General features: G+C 44.4%; 1 protein-coding gene across 1 annotated transcript in view; it reads left to right on the top strand.

The window, feature by feature from the left end:
• Positions 1-9548: 9548 nt before the first annotated feature.
• CACNA1D (calcium voltage-gated channel subunit alpha1 D) overlaps positions 9549-20356 on the top strand; it is a 325917-nt gene continuing 315109 nt past the window's right edge. The window contains exons 1-5 of the mRNA XM_019504611.1: positions 9549-9554; positions 10217-10356; positions 13838-13980; positions 15625-15777; positions 16777-16973. Of these exons, the coding sequence (XP_019360156.1) occupies positions 9549-9554; positions 10217-10356; positions 13838-13980; positions 15625-15777; positions 16777-16973 (639 nt within the window). The remainder of the gene's footprint in view (positions 9555-10216; positions 10357-13837; positions 13981-15624; positions 15778-16776; positions 16974-20356) is intronic.

The raw sequence follows: 20356 nt of genomic DNA, 5'->3' as shown, positions 1-20356 counted from the left end.
CTGACGGCCTCCACTAACCAGGAGGAGGGACGAAAAGACCGCCTGGGCCCCCAACTCTCTAAGCTTGTCCCCCAGAATTAAGCTAGGTCTCATTCTGCTGCCATTCCAGGCACCTTAGTGCAGGGCTCAAAATGTCCGTTTGCATAAGTGCAAGCAGAAACTACTGCTGCTGGAGATTTTCCAGGCCAAGACTCCTTAGTTGTCATAGCAGCAACATAACAAACCCGTTCTCCCCTTTGCTCATCCTAATCCCCAAGGTTTTCTGGGGCAAAGAGGGGGAGTGGCTACAATGTCTCACATTCCCGCTATCTTCAGCTAGCATACAGTCAGTTCAGTCTCATTGGTTTTTGCCTGATGTCTCATTTGTGCCCCCATAAATATTTTTTGGGGGGCACAAATTGCAAGCATATACATGTTGCTACCCTTTGTTGCTACCCGTCAAAGGGAAATCTGTGGCATGACGAAAGGTAGTGATAGACTCTGCCACTTTATTAAGAAGGACATCTGCTAGCTCTAGGGTGGGAGAGTATGGGCAACCTGAGTTCTTTGAAGTCTCTAGCCACCCCAGGCAGGTGCCTTGAGTGATTGAGGGCCCCTCAAGACCCTGGAGCACCTGCTTGCTTTTCTTGCTTGCAGAAAGGCATCCCAGGGAATCTTGAGATGCCTCTCCATTAGCAGGAAAGTCGGGGTTCCAAAGCCCCCTTTTCCCTGCACAGCCAGACTCGTTTCTGTGGTGGTGGGGGATGGATCTGGCTGAGAGAAAAAAGCAGGGGTTTTCTGTTGTCTGGTGGAAGATTCCTTCTACCTTCCTATCTCAGTTGTAAAGCACAAATGCACACTGGTCTTACAATTTGCCCCACAAGAGTATCTGCCCCATAGTGAATACATGAGACAGATAGAAATGTACAACTGAGTCAATAATACTGATGGAGGATTCACTGGTAATAGAGTAGAAGGCCACTGAGCATTCTAGTGGCCATGCTGTATTGTGCCACCATTGTCCCTGAGAAGTGAGAACCTGCACAAGGAATTGTGGGGCCAAAGGGAGGATGATACAGCTGAAGCAACACTCCTTATTCTCTTCACCTCCCCCTGTTTTTATCAGCTCCAACCCCCTTTACTCCAGGAAGGGAAAAGGAATTATTTAACTAGGCAACTCCATTTCAGTACATAATATAAGAAGGGAGCTGCTTTCTTTATAGAACATTTAGTACTTTTGAAGCCAACAGCTATTGTAAGACAGACTCAGAACTCTGAACCTGATATGCTGCAAATTCGTCAGGCCTTGGCAGTCGGCTTCATCAGTGGTCTCAACTTCAGTCAATGTGGAAGCAGTGCTTAGCTCAGGGGTGGGCAAAATGCAGCCTGGGGGCCAGATGTGGCCCTCCAGGCCTTTCTATCTGGCCCGTGGGGCCCCCCCCAAAATTAAGAAAATTAGTATTTATCTGCCCCAGGCTGCCTGTCATGCTGCCCTCAATGGCTTGCCAAAACTCAGTAAGCAGCTCTCCGCCCGAAATAATTGCCCACCCCTGGCTTATATCCCCTTTGCAAGCCATACATTTATAGCCTTTATATCTCTCAACACCTCCAGAGCTTTAGTGAACATAACACAACAACCAAAGAAACTTGCATTTATCCAGTTTCTAAAAATCATCACATTCCTACTCCATTCTGAAGATATGCAGAGATGGGCTTTCTTTAAAAAAAGAAAAAAAAAGAAAAATTAAACAGCAACAGATAACTTATTAAAAAGAGATAAGCCATCTAAATGCTTCCTGTAGGGGAAAAGAGAGCCTCTGGCAGAATTGCTCAAACTCGCACACTTTACTTAAAGTGCTATGAGCTAGAGCATTAGCGAATTGAAGAGATGTTGGCTGTTCGGGGGAGTGGGGTGGCACTTAGCGCCTGTGTGCACTGGCCACTGGGAGTGCTTTGGAATGCCTCCCAGGAGGCTGCCAAAGTGGCTTCTCTCCACAGACCCCACAACTGCCTGGTGACTGTCAGCAGTGCGGGGGGAGAGACACCTGACCCCTTTCCGAGCAGCCGCCCAGGCCAGGCAGCAGTGCAGGGGGCCCATGGGGAAGGGGTCCAGGGTCTCTCTCCCCACAGCAGCTCCAGTGCTATGGTGTGCCACTGACCGGGCAGAGAGGTTGCAGGGGAAAAGGGTCTGGATCATGGGCAGCGGAAGTGGGGGACTGATGGGTCTTAGTTCCCCCAAACGTGGGGCAGCAGTAGGGCTGCAAGGCAGCCAGCGTGAGGGCTTCTGGCGGCTGCAGCAGGGGTGGGGAGGGAGTGGGGCTGGGGCTAGGGAAGGGGCAGGTGCTGCACAGCTGGCGGGGTGGGGTATTGAAGCCAACAACTATCATAAGACAAACTCAGAACTCTGAACCTGATATTCTGCACATTTGTCAGGCCTTGGCAGTCACTTTCATCAGTGGTCTCAACTTCAGTCAATGTGGAAGCAGTGCTTAGTTCCCCTCTGCAAGCCATACATTTATAGCCTTTATATCTCTCAACACATCCCCCCATCTGTGCGGCATGGCTCCTGCTGCTATGTACACCCCAGGAGACATGGGGGGCATGTGCCCCTGTATATGCATGGGGAGGGCGGGCTGCCACTGCAGACTAGGGCTGGGGCCGGGGTTGCACTGGGCTCTTCCTGGGGATGAGTCAGAGCAGGGTGGGGTGGGCCTAGGTGTCCTGGGGGCTCCATACCCTCTGGCGTGGTGGTACAGCTGAGGCTGACCCCACTTTGGCCCCTAGCTCTGGGCCCCCCTGGGTGGTGTGGGGCCAGGGCCAGTGTGGGGATGTAGCTGGGCCAGTGCAGGGCTGTGGGTGGCGGATTGACGGGGGAGGGGGGGTTGGTGCCAGGCAACAACCCCAGGCGCATGGGAATGGATTGCTGCAGCGGGCGCTGGCCCCAATCCTGGGCCCAGCTTGGCTTGGCTTGGCTCCTTCCTCATCCCTGCCCGGTCCCAACCCCAGCCCCAGCCCCACTTTCCTCCGATCCTGCCTCAGCCTGTTCCCCTCCCCCCACCCCTTCCCCTGCAGACTTTCCTGCCTGGGGGTGAGGGGAACGTGCGCACATGTGCATGCATGCTCAGCCCCCCCGAATTTTTTCTCCTTCCGCTTATGGCACATTCTATGTTCCTGCCGCCCCCCAGGCCAGGCAGCGGCATACTGCAAGGCCAGAGCTGCTGCGGGGACACAGAACCCAGACTGCTTTTCCCCAAAACCCCACGGCTGGGCAGCAGTGCATCATGGGGCCAGAGCTTCTGTGGGAAGAGAGGCCCCAGACCCCTCCCCTATGCCACCCCCCTTCACCCGCCCGCTGGGCTGTGACATGCTACAGGGCTGGGGCAATTCTGGGGAGAGAGACCTCAGTTCCCCACCCCGCTGCTGCCCCAAGCCAGGCTGCAGCTTACAGCTTGCCAGAGGGAGGAGGCAGAGCTGTGATTAGAGTGGGGGTTGCAGGGACACAGTTTAAGTGCTTGCAGTAGGGGGTGTATAAATGGCAAGCACCCCCTACTGCAAGCATTTAATCTGTGTATAAAACAAGAGAAAATGTTTTCAGGGGAACAAAGAGGACAGCATCAAATTGAGAGAAGATAGCAGGAAATCAACAGTGTGCTTACAGGAATAATAAAAAAACCTCTCCATTCCTACTATGTCTCTCACATGCTGTGTTTCTTTCTCATTCTCTGCTGCACCCTACTCATAGTTTTTGGTCAGTAGTCAGCAGACTCCAAGTATCTGGGGGAGCACTCAGATAGATCCACGTGTAGTTCACACATAAGTGCTGCCTGGTCTCTGACATGGGTTTTATGTCAGTATTATTTCTTCTGCTTCTCTCCACTACTCTGCTTCTTCAACAATTAGTCAATCCTCAGGGATTGTTACCTAATCCAGCTATGTGGATTTCAGCTCTTTGAAGCAAAAGGGGATCTTTGAGTGGTATTTACTCAGAGGGTGCCATTAGTGCACAACAATAAACTCCAGAGCTTATTGCACTGGAGTTTATTGCTCCCAGGAAGCTCCTGGGCATGCCATTTACACATGCCCAGACCCCGCAGCAAGTTGAGCCAGGTTGAAGCAGCTTCAGCTGATGGGCCGGAGGTGGGGGGCTGCTTTGACTTAGCTCAGTATGCTGCGGAGAGGCTGGCTGGGGCACGGGGGTGGTTCAGCACAGGGCTAGCCAGCAGGTAGCTCCGACACTGAAGCACCCTCATGCTCCAGCCAACTGAGTCAATGTCTACATGTGCACTCCTGAGCACAAAAAAACTCTGCAGCAGGGTAATACTTGTATTTAAAGTACTACCCTATTGTGGTGTTTATTAGTTTCCTGTGCCCTAAAAGGGGTGCACATGCAGACATGAAGATGTTTAGTTCAGAGCTAATTAGTCAGCTCAGTAAATGCCTTGTGTAGATGCGTCCAATTTTATTATTAAATTCTATTAGTTTTATTATTATACTCTGTTAACTTGTTAATTTTTTAAAAATTATATAGGGTACCTGTCTCTCTTCATTCTATCAGAGATATAATTAAGGTCAATCAATCTTTCAACTGAGGTTTAGTTATGGAGAATCCTCCCCATAGTAAATATTAAATATGGTTCTATGGTCCTTTCAGCTCACAAAGATAACATTTTGCTACTTTACATGCAAAACAAATCAAAACAACCAATATGTCTCACTGGCAGTTAATCATACAAATGAAACCTGATTTTCCAGCAGATGATGGCAGAGAGCTTTTTCCTCCATGATCATCAGACTACAGAATGTAATTGGAGGAGAACTATTATTTCACTGGCGACATCTTGTTGGAAAAAAAATATCTTGACAGGCAATGGCTGCTAGTTACTAACTATATGGGTAACTACTTTATTATGTAAAGCAATATTTGTGAGACTACATCTGGATTATTGTGTACACATCTGGTCACCAATCTTCAAGAAAAATGAATTCATATTGGAACAGGTGGAGAAGAGAGCTACATTTACGCACTTTCGTACAACACAATCTCTCCTGTACAGGGTATAGCTGTCTATAGCTGTGGTCTAGTCATAGGTAGAGTCCCACCAGGTCTCCGTTATCCCTATGAGATTGTAGTCGTTTCTGTTTAGCAGAAGGACCAGCTCTTCCTTTTTGTTGACTAGGCTCCTGGCATTTGTATATAGGCAAGTAAGCCTACCATTGGAGGCCCTAGGCTTTCCTGCATTCCTAGAAGACCCCATCTCTGGGGTGGGGTAGGACTGTGTTCCTTTATACAGCCTGACTTACTGATTTGATGGCTGACGCTTGGTGAGCTTGCACCGGTGATTATCTGCCCATGCCCTGGCAAACTTAATTTAAAGCCCAGTCAAGCAGGTCAGCCATTCCAGCCAAGAAGAGAGTCTTCCCCATATGAGTGAGGTGGAGGCCGTCCCTTCCCAATAACTCGCTGCCACTCTCTTTGAAGTGTGGGCTGTGGTCATATAATCTGAAGCTTTCACGATGGCACCAGCGCCACAGTCGTTTGTTTACTTACTGAATTCTTCTCACCCTCCTGTGCCCATGACCTGTAACTGGAAGGATTGAGGAGAAAACCACCTGTGTCCTAGACCCTCTGAGTCCCACTCCCAGAGTCCTGTTTGGGACTCCAGGATTCATGACCCAGCTGGGATTGCTCCGCACGGATAAGGAGCATGGGGTAATGGTTGGAGGGCCAGATAAGTTTCAGGATCCTCTCAGCTACATCCTGAATACGGGCCCCTGGGAGGCAGCAGACCTCATGGTACAAGGTTGCCCTCAAGCAGGGAGGCCACCAGTGGCTGGGAGGAGCAAGCTGCTGACTGTTTGGCATGGCACCACCTGGTCCACCAAGGCATGTGCCACTTTGAGGCCCAACGACTCAATACTGAAGCAGAATGGCAGCAGCGGAGGAAGGAGAAGGGGACCAGCCTGGGGCTGTGAATCCCAGTCCCCTGCACAACAACATGCCCTCATTGCCAAAGGATGTGTGCATCCAGAATTGGCCTCCTCAGTCACCTGAAGGATGTCATCCTAGACTTTGAGGGACCACCAGTAGGGGTTCTGGGGGTCCCAGGGCTCACAGGGGTGCAACGGGCTTGTGCCCGTGTTTCTCACTCCATAGCTAGGCCCAAACTGCAGCTTCTGCCATTGGCGGGCCCTTTTTAAACTCTGTGCATGTGCAGAAGAGTCCACTGCTGGTGCTGCATTACTCTCAGGGGCTGGGGGTCCCTGCCCCACCAGAGAAGGGGACAGGTGAGTGCCCCCTCTTCCGTTGTCTCATGGGCTGGGCAACACCGGTTGTGTGGCTCCCTGGGGAGGCTGGGCCAAGTAGGAGCTGAGGCGGGAGGGCATGACTCTCCTTGGCTCCTCTCTGCCGCCCTGCAGCTGACTAGCTTCCATCCACTGCGGGCCCCACTTACCTCCCAGCTGTGCTCGGGGTAAAGGTTGGGGTCTGCCATGGTGGTTCTGGTAAAGGTTGGGGTCTGTCATGGTGGTTCTGGGGGTCCTGGAGCTCACGGGGGCGCAATGGGCTTCACTCTGGAGCCTGGCTCAAAGTGGAGGGAATGGTGGGGCACCTCTGCCAATCAATGGTGGGGGGGAGGGCCACGCAGGGCATGCTTGATGACCCAGGAGATCTTTGCAAGTGCTACATCTTCTATTCCTATCCCAAAAAAACCTATTCAAATTGTCACAGACAAAACTTCCCATCTCTTATTGTTTAAACTTCTCTCTTAATACTCTGGCAACTATGTATGTTGCCTGTAGCAAATGCCAGCCATAATATATTTTGCCTTCTTTATGTTGTCTTATACTATTTATCTTTCTGTGTCCAAGTCAGAGCCTTGCTTATCAATAGTGAGATGGAAATACTGTTCCTGTAGACTGTATAAACGTTGAGGCTTGCCTTTATTTTCAACAATTCTATAGAGTATTTCTCAGGAATACTCGTAACCTATAACACTGGGTCTTTGGGCCTTCCTACGTATCACCTTCTATGCAAAACCATTCAGAGTCTTTCTATAGTACTACTTCTTCCTCAGTGCCCTGTAAGGCCCTTGTTGCCCATTAATTTTAGGCAGCTTCTGGAGCTTTTAACCCCTGGATTATCCATACATTAACACCTGAAACTAGTTTTAAACACACTTCAGGGTAGCTTAAAGTTATTCCATTCCAGGGCAGGATTCTCTCCATTTTGTGTTACCCATCCTATGTTCCATTAACGTGTGGCCTCCCCACAGAGGAGTCACCCAAGTTGTAGTCCTCCAGCATCCCAGATGCAGTGTCCCTTCCCCTCCTTCTGTTTTGCGTGGACAAAATCCTCTCCCCCAAACTCTACTGCCCAGAAGGGGAAGGCGGTTCTGGCACCAAGCCAACACACCCTCCCACCCTCAGGGGTGTGACCTTCCCATCTCCAGAGGTGCAACCCCATGCAAACAGTCTGCAGAGTACATGTCAGCTAGCCAGGTTGCAGGGTATGGATGGGTCAAGTAGTGGGCTGTAGGGAGCATGAGGGGAAATGAGGTAGGGGGCTAGATTGGGTCACCATGAGCTAGGTGTTTCTTCCCAGGGCAGGGGCAGTAACTCCCTGAAAAGCATCTTCCTTCACTGCTCCCACCTTCCACTCACCTCAGGAAGCATGACCAGCACCTCTTACAGCCCAATCCCAAATTAAAACATGAGACTGGGTGCATCTACATGAGACACCTGACTGCAGTTGACTAATTAGCTCCACGTAAAGCATCACCATCTACATGTGCGCCTCTGTTAGGCCAGCATGAACTAATTAACTCAACTGTACGATAGACACAAGTTCTATTCTAAGGCAGAGTTATTTACTCTGCCATAATGCACACGTACATTGGTGACTGCAGTTGGCAGGGTCACAAGGCTGCCAAAGTGTGGGGGCTGCCTGCTGACTAGCTCCACACTGGAGTCCCCAGCCAGCCCCACTACAGTATGCTGAGCTGGGGGGGAGCAGCTCTGGACTGGCAGGCTGACCTCTAGGGCCCCCTGCCAGCCAGGGCTACACCGCCCCGGCTCAATGTGCTGCAGTCCTGGGTGCATGTGTAAAAGGTGCCCCCGGGAGAAATAAGCTCTGGCACAAACTGTGCCAGAGTTTATTGCCTTGTGCTAGAGTTTATTGCTTACGTGCTCAGCGGTGATCCCGTAAGTGGACTGGAACTACTTCTGGTTCACTTCTGGGTCTGTTGGGGAGCGTGCTGGGGGCCCACCCTCGCATCCTCACAGCTTGCTGATTGGCTGCCCTCCCAGACCCAGGAGGCACCAGTCGCCAAGCCAAAGGGCGCACAGGATGGGGGGCTCCTGGTCCACTTCCAGGTTTGCTGCTGAGCGCGCTTCTGTGGGATGCTCCATCCACCCCACCATCTCAGCATTCACAAGCCACCTGGCACCTTGAGGTACATAGAAAAAACATTTAAAGCTGTATCTATGTCTGAATCTCCAAATCTTTCCGAATCTCTCCAAATCAATTTGGAGGGTTCTGATTCTATTTGGAGATATTAAAGGGTCTCCTGATTCGATTCAGATTTGGAGATTTGGACACGGAATCGGGCCGAATCTCTGATGAATTGAATCAGGCAACGAAGCTTCGCATAGCTTTGGTTTTTAGACTTAAGATGTGACTGCTTCAGATTCGAGGAAGCATTAACACTGATCAACATTTGAACAGCTCAAAGTGCAAAGTGTAACCAGACCATAATTCTCTTCAGACACTTTCTCCCCAGTAGGCACACTTACATAAATGCAGTGCAAGATGCAAAAGCACTCTTTAAGTAGCGTTCCGTTGTGTACCTGAGGCAGCAGAGGAAGCACTGATGCTGCAGAGCCTGGACCCATCCTGCCAGAGCTCCCATGTCCAGTGCCTTTGAGAACTGGGAGGAAAAACACACTTCTCATTTTGCTGGGAGGACATATAATCCTCATTTTCCTGACAGATCAATTTCAGGAGAACAATTCAAGGACATCTCAGAAAATTCCATAGTAAATCCAGCCTCAGGCACTTTTTCCACTAGATGGGCAATCCAATCCCCCTGAATGAAGATGACCTCCTTTTGTGTGTCCTTTCCAGGTCTGTCTTCTGGCTGTAAATTGCTTGAGCAAGGGCTGTCTTTTCACTTTTGCGCAAGCCTAGTAAATAGATACCTAATAGTCTTTATTTGTAATATATAAATATATGATAGTAGAAGCTTTCAGAATTAAACTGTTTGGTAGTGTTGTATAAGATTATAATGAACTGTCTCCAGTGAGTTCCTTATTCAGTTTAAAAATGTGAATCATTCTCTGCAGGTCTTGTATTCTTGGCTCTCCTATTTGTGTGGGAACTGACAAGTAAACAAAAAGCTTATTCAACTTCTTGAAGTAGGGATTTCAGAACATGGAGAGAACAAATGTTGTTGTTGATCCATTTTGATAAACCACTATCTTACAGTGTACCCAAGCCCAAATACACTAATATTTGATTTATGTGGGAAAGAGGAAGCCACAAATATAAAAAATGCCCAATTAACAATGATAAAATGACAGTAATTTCAGGTGATAGCTCTAATTGTATTTTAAATGTGAGCTTAATAATGTTAATAAATTAGACATACTTAAAAATGCATTGGGACATATTCTAAGTTGGTATAACATATGTGCTGAGGAGACAAAAAGAAGTTGTAAAAGGTATCAAATTAAACTTGGGTGGAATTCACCTTAATATACACCTTGCAGCTCCTTAGCATGATCACACTCTTTTAGCATCAGTAAACTGGTATAACTAGACCTTGCAGATTCTAATTAAGTTTAGATTAATCAAGTGGAACTAAGTTATTTCTCTTTAAACAGCATTGCAAGGGCCCAGTCCTGCAAAATATATTTAACTCTATGCATGCATTTAGTCTTATTGGAATCAGTGAACGTTTGCAGGATAGTGTCCGAAATTTGGTCCTTTGACTTTAAGACAGTGTGAAACAAGAAGATTCCAATTTAATTATAATCACTTCATTCAACAGGCGAAATACTATGTCTGCTGTCACAGAAGGGTTTTTTAAATTTGAAGAGAGAAATTCTCTTGAGTCAGTATCTTTTCTTAATACTGACCAATAGAATTATTCAGTTATTTGGATTAAAGTTTAATTAAAGAATAACCTCTTAAATTACTTTGTCTTTTGTGCTGACATTTGTTTTTTCTCTTTTTACACAGGAAAAAGTAGAATATGCCTTCCTGATAATTTTTACTATTGAAACATTTTTGAAGATTATAGCATATGGATTATTATTACACCCCAACGCATATGTTAGAAATGGATGGAATTTACTGGATTTTGTAATAGTAATAGTAGGGTAAGTTTATACTTTGCAAAAACAACGTTCTAAAAACATTGTCCTGTAAATATAGTGTCTTTATAGAAAGATCCATGAATGACTTGTTTTGATGGAACTGAAGGACTAAATTTGCTAACCTTTACTCATGCAGAACTAATAGATCAACTCTACTAGAGGGAGGGGTCAAGCCCTGAAAGACTTTCAGTTCAGAATGGAGGAACTGTGAGCTGCATTGTGCAATTCTAGGGGTGTGGGATGGGAGCATGTCCTGTACTCTCTAAGTACAGTGACTACCCTTCTGTTCAGCCCCTACATGAAGAACAGGGGTGTGGGGAGACTCCCTTTGTGTAAGAACCATGTACCATTTGCCTTTTGATGTCAGCAGCTTTAATATTTTCATTGTTGGTATTGATTTTCTTTGTGTTAATGTGCTGACTTGGAAGATCTTGCCTCCAAGCATCACTGGTGTTAATCTTAAAGTGTATATTCTGCTTTCTTCTAAGTATGCAAATGTTGTGATCAGACTGAAACAAGGGACTTTTTTAAAACTGAAGGTCCTATTTAAGTCCATAAAAATCTATGTAGAATATGAGTGAAAGTATTTGCGGTTTCACTTCAGATGTTTTCTCTTCAGATTATATTTAGAAAATCAAAATTACTGAAAAGATTTTCATTGTGCTGGTCTGGTGGTATTCAACCAGGTTCTGGCCTATGGATAAAATAGGAGAAAAGCAAGCTCTTATGTAAAATGGCTTTGTGCTAAATTGGTGCAGACAGAAGTGCAGCTCCCAGCTTTAACCCTGAAGGATTTTCGCAAAGCGCTCTGAGTTACAGCCTTACCCCAGACCAAACAGAAGTTCACTGTTGGTTCCAGGGGGAGGGGAATGGGCTGGGAGCCTACAGCCAGGTTCCTATAGCAACCACCAGGGCTCTTTGCCAGTGCTCACTGTTTTCAGAATGGGAGGAGGGAAAGGCAGCAAAGGGAGCTCATTCCTGGGGCTCCCCAGCTGGTGCTGAAGGGTGCGGTGGGTGAATTGGAGCCCTCCCCCCACATCAGCAGGGCTGAAAACCCCCTAAACTAAACTCCCTCTGCTCCCTTTCCCCCCTCCCATTCTGCAAACAGGGACAGGCTGAGAGCTCTGCAGACACAAGTTACAAAAGATGCTACATTTTGTAACATCTTTATCTGATACCTCATGCAATGAGGGGGTCAGATTTTCACGTAATCAGTGGTGAAAATCACTGAGACTGGATAATTGAACTGTATCCCACTGTATACTTAAAATCTCATCCTAAGACCTAAATATAAGCCCCTGAACCTAACCAGAAGAGAAGGATTATTATATGAGGTGCAGTTATTGTAGTTGTATGTTCAACCTACTGCAACAGGGCAAAGGAAGGTGCTGCATAACATGGGTCCATCACTCATAGAGGATGAGGCATACTTTTCATGCTTACTTTAAGATCATCAATGACAGACCATAAGCAAGTAAGCAAGCATGGGGCCAGTTACATAATTAATTTGCACCCTTAAGTAAAAAAGCCCAGTGAATAATTGATTTTGGTATTTGACCCTCTGTGGAGGCTGAATCACCTCTGGATCTGATTCTCTTGGAACTGATTCATTATAGAACTTCATTAGACATTTTAATATCTTCAAAGGAACTGCCACAGGCATCCAACATTAAATATGTTAAATGAAATGCTCTTACTGTCAGCAGAAATTTCAGTGGCTCCAAAGACAAAATCATCCCTGTTCCAAAATATGTTTCAATAGGAAAAGAAATGCAGGAAATTTTCTAACGTAAATAACTTAAGCAGTGTTTTTTTTAATCCCATATGGCTTTGATACAGCGCACAGAATAATAAATGTTCTGTTTTTAATGAAATCAGGGGCCTGCCAGTTTTATATAGCTTAGTTAGTGGTTTGGCAGGGCTGATATGTATTGACATAGTTGTAGGCCTTGCTCTGCACTTCTTATTCTTCCCTGACTTAGTCAACTACCACTGAACTCAGTCAGAGGATGGATCACTTAAGAGTAATCCATTTCCTTATACACTCCTTTCTTTACTTGAGCAAAGCTTACCATTGACTTTAACAACAACTTTGAGAAAAAAGGACCAGATCAGGTCCTAAGTACAGAGGTTTGCACAGTACCTTATCCCTTTGGACCTCTAATTTTGCCAATTATTCCTGTAGTGAGTGACTGGAAGCTGCATCCTCCATAAATGTTCTGAGTTTGATTCAGCAATTTTAGGTCTGTGCTTAATGTTAAGAACATGAGTAGTTCCTTGAAGCCAACAGGACTGCTTGGTTACTTCAAATTAGTCCTGTGTTTAATTATGCTGTTGAACCAGAGCCTACAGAATTACATGCTTGCATTCTTTAATTTACTGAAAGGTTTTACATTCCCTGGGACAGGCCACACCCCCTGTGGTTAGGATCCACACTGGTGAGAAGGTGGAACAGACTGGGAATGGGAAAGGGTGACCCAAGCTGGGTATATTGTAGGAGTAGAGGGAATACCCAAGGGCACTTTTACACGTGTTCTGGGGTTGGGGGGGAGGGGTGCTTTACTTAGAGCAGCTCCAAGAGCTGCTATAATTAAAGCACCACAGCATTTCATGTATCAGCATCCCTATGCTGATGGCAGGGGTATTTGAACTCAAGCTCATTTAATGAGCTTTATTTTAAGCACCCCCACCACCATTTTTAATGTGGGGATGCTGCTACACCAGATGCAGAGGGCTGCTGGAGTGTGTTAATTACCACGCTCCAGCAGACTCGATTAATCAAGTCTGCTCTGGCGTACTGTAATTATAGCGTGTCGGAACAGCCTCGCTGCACATGTATAGGCATCTCCTGTGACCTTCACCACTGTCAGCTTGAAGTGTTATTGGTACTGGAAAGCCTCCTTTTCTATCACTGTTTTAGTGAAAGAGCAACCAGTTTTTGCAGCTAAGAAATGCAGTACAATAAGTGACTCATCAGGGAGTATTTTTACCCTCAAAGTTTATTATGAGTAAGAAACAAAGAGTTTGGACGTTATGAAAAGCCTGATACTACTGATTGTTTTCCCTGTGTTTAGAATACTGGATCATAGTGTCACTGGAGTTCATATATTGCACAAAATATAAAAATGACAGTTCCTTGTAATTATCTATTTAATGTTCTACAGAGACTAATTCTGCAGACCTCACAGCTGAAATGTTTGAACAAAAATCAGTGATAAAGTGGCTTCATTCGTTTAAAAATAGCAATGACTGTATCCTTATGGAAAATTAATTTAGTGGATACTGTGTGATCATCTCTCTCTTGAGGGATTAGAAGCTCTTGCGCTTCATGACTATCACTGTCATGTTTTAATACATAAGTATACACCTCATTTCAACAGCTGAACAGTTTTTCAGAATTATCCACAATTCCAGCAATTTCCTAATTTTTCTGATTACATGGCAAATGGGTGGTGATGACCTTTCTTTTCTTTTTATTTGCTAGATTATTTAGTGTAATTTTGGAACAATTAACCAAAGAAGCAGAAGGAGGTAGCCACTCAGGTGGCAAACCAGGTGGCTTTGATGTCAAAGCCCTAAGAGCCTTTCGTGTATTGCGACCTCTCCGGCTCGTATCAGGAGTGCCCAGTAAGCCCTTTTCTGTGTAATTCTGTTGGAAAAAAAATATCTGTTTTACCGTATTATTTTTTCAGTTTATTTAACCTTCGTGCTCTAGAGAAAACAATATATGTGACAGGCTAAAGTTGATTTCTGTTATCTGGTTATGCAGATAAAGTGTGCTTCAAGATGTATAATATTCTATTTGAAGTTCAGTAAGGGATTGTGAAGTCATTCAGTGTATGATCTTCTTATATAGTTCACTAAGCAGACGGGAATGTATTTCATTTTTAGAAGTTTAATATAAATTAAATTACATGTTAAAATGCAAATGCACTGGAAAATAAAGTTACATTATTGAAAGCAAAATCCGGGGAGCTTAAATGTAGGTAGCTCAAATGTAGTTTATATGCAGGTAAATGTATGTCACAGCTCATAAGCACTTTCATTTTTTTCTGACCCTCATGCAGATGAATGACTTCTCTTGAAGTTAATATGGCTCACTGATGCTTATCCCAAAGGGAATATAAGAAGGATTTCCAAAATTAGAAAACTCGAAAAATAGAGCAATATTATTTAAAGAAAGCAATTTGTCTTTTTAATAATCCTATTACCTTTTCATTCATTTCTAATTATAGAAGATATTTGGGTGGAATGATGTGTTTCTGACTCATGGCTCAGCTTCTTGTATTAGCTTCAACAGAAACATCAAAATGTCATGTTTATTACGTCATAATCTGTTGCATGGAGGTGATCGTTTTAATACAGACTTAGCAAAATAACTTAAGTGGGGAATCAAGGGGTATGAGAATAAATGCCATAATAGAGACAGCCTTTGTTTTAATACCATGGAGCCCTATTCTGCTCTTATCGATGGACTAGATGAGCTCCTGAGATCCCTTCCAACCCTAATTTTCTATGATAAAACATGACTATGATATTAACTCCATTAATTTGGGACTTACTAGCTATCAGAGCAGAATTTGGCCAAAATACATTTAGGGAAAAATGGCAAGAACAATAAGGAAAAAATGAAAAAAAATACATGAAGGACAAATGACTGAGTTCAAATGTTTTCATTCTTTAAAGCTTTCCTTAGTACAAAAATCAGCTTAAAAGATATTTACCAGACAGGTGCAGTGCTCCCAAACTGTGCTATTACCTTTCCGAACCAAGTGCCAGTTCTTCAACAAGCTCTGTATAGTTGGACACTTGGGCACATCTAAAACACACTTCTTGCAAAATCGGGGTCTAAGCGCAGGATTGTTAAGCTTCTTCTGGTAATATAGAGCCTAGCTCCCACTTTAAATTACTACATTTAAAAAGCATGAATTCTTACTGCTGCCTCTCAAGCATTGCTTCCTATGATATTAGCCTCACTAAATACAAGCAATGTCCAGTGAGGTTTGTAATTAAATGTTAACATTTTCTAAAGCAGCCCTAGGTTTGGACTTCTAAATCAGAGCAGTTTCAGAAATCTTCCTCCGAGCTGATGTAGCAAGGTTTATGCTCTGGAGAGGAAATGCTAGGTTCAACCCAGATCTTAAATTTACAGCCCTTGATTTCTCAGTTATAAATGTCTAATAATGTGTAACTGCAGGTTTCATAAGCAGAAAAGCTAAAACAATGGAAAGCCTGGTTCAGTATCTGTGTATTCTTTTTTTTCTCTTTTAGGTTTACAAGTTGTCTTGAACTCCATTATAAAAGCCATGGTCCCTCTGCTCCATATTGCCCTTTTGGTATTATTTGTAATCATAATTTATGCTATCATAGGATTGGAACTTTTTATTGGAAAAATGCACAAATCATGTTTTCTTATTGGTACAGGTAAGTCATAAAGGTATTAAATAACATAACGACCTAATTCCAGTCCCTTTTAAGTCAATAGGTCTTCTGTAGATACGGCCTATATGCTAACACTGTTCTAAATCTTAGTCTCCCTAGTGATTCATGATTTTTGAACAAATATATTGAGTTTTAAAAAGCTGACTAAAAACTGAAGCTGTAATACTTGCTTTGAACTGAACTTGGTTAGCAGAAAATGTAGCCAAAGGGACAACACAGTGATGTAGTGACAGCCCACAGTGGGAAGCTCAGTAATTGGGTTCTGAATCCCAAGCTACTAAAGAAGATAGTTATATCATAGGGAAGACTTATCCTCCTGTGGCAGATCCTGCTGTCTCTCTGTTTCAGCAATTTGGGCAGTCTAATTATAGGAACTGCACTAATGTGCGTAATAGAGAAATCAAATCTTCCCCCATTCAGATATAGTTTAAGTGATGCAATAAAAGCATTTGATATGGGAGGGCTTAGGAGGAATGAAAGAGCACCACAAGTGAGAAATTCTGTTAAGTGATTGGAATTACATTTCCATCAGCCAAATATGAAATGGACCAGACCCAATGCAGGGACTTTTGCAGGCCTGTTGAGAAGAAGGGAAGAGAGAAATTTGGGATGGGAAGAAGTTTAACAAAAGAAAGCTAATGTTAGTTAGAGTGTGAATGTCAGTCCAGCAAGATACCTCACATTACCACAAGCTGTCCATTTGTGTTTTTTCCATCTTGTATTACTTGAACTTTTTGTTCATTTAGTTTTGACAGTTTCTATCCTTGCACAATGGGGACTTGGACCTGAGAGATGCCAAGGGCCTGCATCTTCTGTACAGTCCCCTTCTCAGCTCTTCTAGGCATCAAGACCAGAATACATTATCTCTTGAAGTGATGTTGTCACTAGTTCACCAACATTGATTTATCTCTTCACTGGGCAAATAATTAGACAATGATTTGGAGAATTCAGAATTCTGAAATGGTTCTGGTCAATTTTCAGATATATTAGTTGAAGAAGATCCAGCACCTTGTGCGTTCTCAGGGAATGGACGTCAGTGTTCAACGAATGGCACTGAATGTAAAGGCAGCTGGGTTGGACCAAATGGAGGCATAACCAACTTTGATAACTTTGCCTTTGCAATGTTAACTGTGTTCCAGTGTATAACCATGGAAGGATGGACTGATGTGTTATACTGGGTAAGTAGTCTGATAGATACAGAAATCTCTGAACTTTGCTTCCTCTTAAACAAGATTCACTATACAGATGGGAAACAAATTATGTTTAACGATACTGTGAACAAGAAGTCTTGGTGAGTTTTGCTGCAAAGGAGCACAGCTGCACTCTTCTTCCGGTTACTGCTCACTGGAATTCCTCAGGCTAAAAAGCCCTTTCAGAAACAAATTTATTCACTGCTGATTTCTTAAGCTTATTTTATTTGGATAAATTTAATATTACATTTATGTCCCTTGGACTTGCATTCTTTATACAAGCCTATATTTTTTAAGGTTTATCTGATTTGTTTTTAGAGTTCTGATTTGCTTTTTCACAGTATTACCATAAATTAGACCTATGCAAGCTCTCATCTCTCTTCATTGCCTTGGGGACTACAGGCCATTTGTTAAATATTCCAAAACTTAACTATCAAGGTTCATGGGAGTTGAAAAACCCAACTATATCCCAAGAGAAACCACAGAAAGATATTTCAGAGGCTACCCTCACTGCACTAGGATCTAGATGTGCAAACCCATACTGTGTTATTGAGCATAACATTTTTTTAAATTGCAGTAGCTCCAAGTGAGATCAGGGCTCTATTTACATTATGCACATGAATATTAAAAGGAAAAGTCTTTGTCCCAGAGTTCTTAGAAGCTGGACAAAGTGTGGGAGACAGGAGTGATATCCATCCTCATATTACAAATGAGGAACTGCAACATGAAGTAAAGGTTCATATTTTAAAAAGTGTCATGGTACCTAAATATGCCACCTAAATATAGCACACTGATGCCTAACTCCAGTTGCGATCAATGAAAAGTAGGCATCTCTCTGAACCCTAAAGGTGCCAAACTCCTGTTACTGTCAATGAGAACACCTACCTGTCTCCTTAATATTTTTAAAAAGCTGGTCATATGTGATTTGTCCAATATCACTCAGGAAGTCTATGGAGAGGCAGCAGGTGAACTCAAATGTCCTAAGATTAAGTGGGTTAATTCATAGGTCCAATGGGACTATTCCATAATGCTCTCTGTACTCAGCAATAAGTCTTTGCAGAATTAGGACCTTAGGAAATAGAAGATAAAAAGAGGATCTAGGAGGAAGTAAGAAAATGCTTAATTTAAGAAAAGATTGTCAAGAAGTTGTTAAAATGATGGAAATAGCTAAAGATGTTTCTTACTAGAACTATATGGAGCATCTCCCCCTACCGCCACAATTAGTTTGGATTGCCTCATTTCTGAGTGTGGTCAGGTGGGTTTATTTGTTAATATCAATCCTTGTGTAATATGTTGGATACAGTTAAAAAGATGGTATTATCCAATTGAGTGAGCAGTCATGTAGCCTCTGGTCATTTGCTGCAAATCAAAATGAAGCCTACTGTAGCTAAAAATGAAATACAGCCTCAGCATGTGTAAACTCTGGAGGTTATCTAATGTGATACTGGGGTGCTTAATTGCATGGAGACATTTTTAAAGTGATATCACAAATTACAAAATAATTAAAATGGCAAACCAACAATCTGTAAGATTGCAAGATAAAAACTTGGCAAAACAGTGGACTCTGCCTACCAGAAAAAGAACTGTTAGACTTCCAAAAGTGAGCCAAATTCTCCGTTACCAGCACACCCAAAATGCAGGCACAGATCCAGAATGGAGTGTCACTCAGATAAGGTGTCTTTTTCCCTTTGTATAATCTGATGTAGTGGATTCAAAAAGAACATGCGCTCTCTCTCTTTCTCTCTCTCTCTCTCTCTCTCTCTGTCTTTGGGTATGGCTACTTTGCATATTGTTTAACAAATGCAGCATAATGTAAAGCAGTGGTTTTCAACATTTTTAGACTCAGGGTACGCCTTATAAGACTCAAGGGACTACTCAGAAACTGCCAGCTTTTCCCTTTTACTCATTTTTTTTTACTATAAATAGAAAAATAATAGACAAAGAACTCAGAAAGACCATGGTAGGTAAGAATGATTTTGTCGTTATGGATTCCTATTGAAATCTTTGAGCACAACCACACAGTAGGCACATGTACTTCCAGCAGCTCAAGTAGCAGCAGCACAAATTTGTGCTTGAGATTTGTGCCTCAGCACACAGGCCTGAACATGCACCTTGATGTCGAGCAAACTGATCCTGCCCAGCTACTCCCATATCTTCAACCAGGGGGCAGCTAGAAGCTAAGGCCGGCACCTGTGCTGGCACCAGAAGTGTAAAAAGCTGCCCTAGCGAGCAGCTCAGGGCTACTTGCCCTCAGGAGCTTCTGAGGCTCAGCCAGTTGGTATCTGGGGACACTAGCCCCTTGTGACAGCTGGACTGCTGAAGCAGCCCTAACCTAGAGTGGCCTCTGCCCCCTCTACCTACTGCAGCAGTCTGCCTGGCAGGGGCTGTTGCCTGGCTGTGACCTGCAGCCCCATGGCTGCATGCCTGTCAGACCCAGACAGGGACCACACAGCTGCCTGGGCTGTGATATGGGCATTACAGCAGAGCTACCTGCACTTCTGGGCCAGCTACCAATGGACCGTGGCTGCACAGTTGGCTTTTGAATGGCACTGCTGTCATGTCTTCTGGTGCCCCAGCTCTGCCATCTGGGCAGCTATTGCCTGGAAGATGTGCTCATTGTGGTGGCCCACTTTGAACTGTCTATGCATGTCCTCCTGGCTTCTGATGGCCAGGAAGTCAGCCACCTCATCTGCCCTCCAGCTAGCTCATGGTGCTGGCCCTGGGTAGGCTTCTCTGCCTGGGTCCTGCCAGTTGCCTCACCAGCAGGGATCCTGGTGTTCCCTGTTTAAAAACTGCAAATTCTGTGATAATCTCCCCCATATTTTCTCATTATAATGCCCAAAATCCTCATTCTTCCATGATTAAAATGAAATGCCACTAATATATATATATATATATATATATATATATGGGGGGAGAGAGAGAGAGAGAGAGATCAGTTGCGCAATGTTTTATAGCAACTTGGAAGCCTACCAGTGCCTGTCATCATAATAAAATACATTCTAAATATCTATACATTTTGACGTGCTTTTGGTTTTTTTTAATCATTGAAAAAACAGAGCTGCCCCTGCCCACTTTTCTCACCAGGACATGGGGACAGCTGCAGTTGGACCCGCAGCTGCTTTGTGGTACTGAGCAACACTGATATGCCGGTTCCCTGCCCATGCCCATGCCCTTGCCCCTCACTCCCAACTCATAGCCCTGCCAGTACACCTCCCTCCTGATCCAGAGCCCCTGCCTGCCCCCACTACTTGCTCTCTCCTGGCAGCAGTTTCATCCCAGCACCAGGACATGGGTCCAGCTGCAGCTGTTCCACCCGCTGCTTTGTGGCTTTGAACAGTGCCAGTCCTGGAAAGGCTTGGGTGGGTGGG

The sequence above is a fragment of the Gavialis gangeticus genome, unplaced genomic scaffold, assembly GCF_001723915.1.
Source record: "Gavialis gangeticus isolate Ggan-Ray unplaced genomic scaffold, GavGan_comp1, whole genome shotgun sequence".
NCBI lineage: Eukaryota > Metazoa > Chordata > Crocodylia > Gavialidae > Gavialis > Gavialis gangeticus.
Note: the sequence above shows the minus strand (reverse complement) of the source record. Positions and strands in the feature narration are given on the sequence as shown.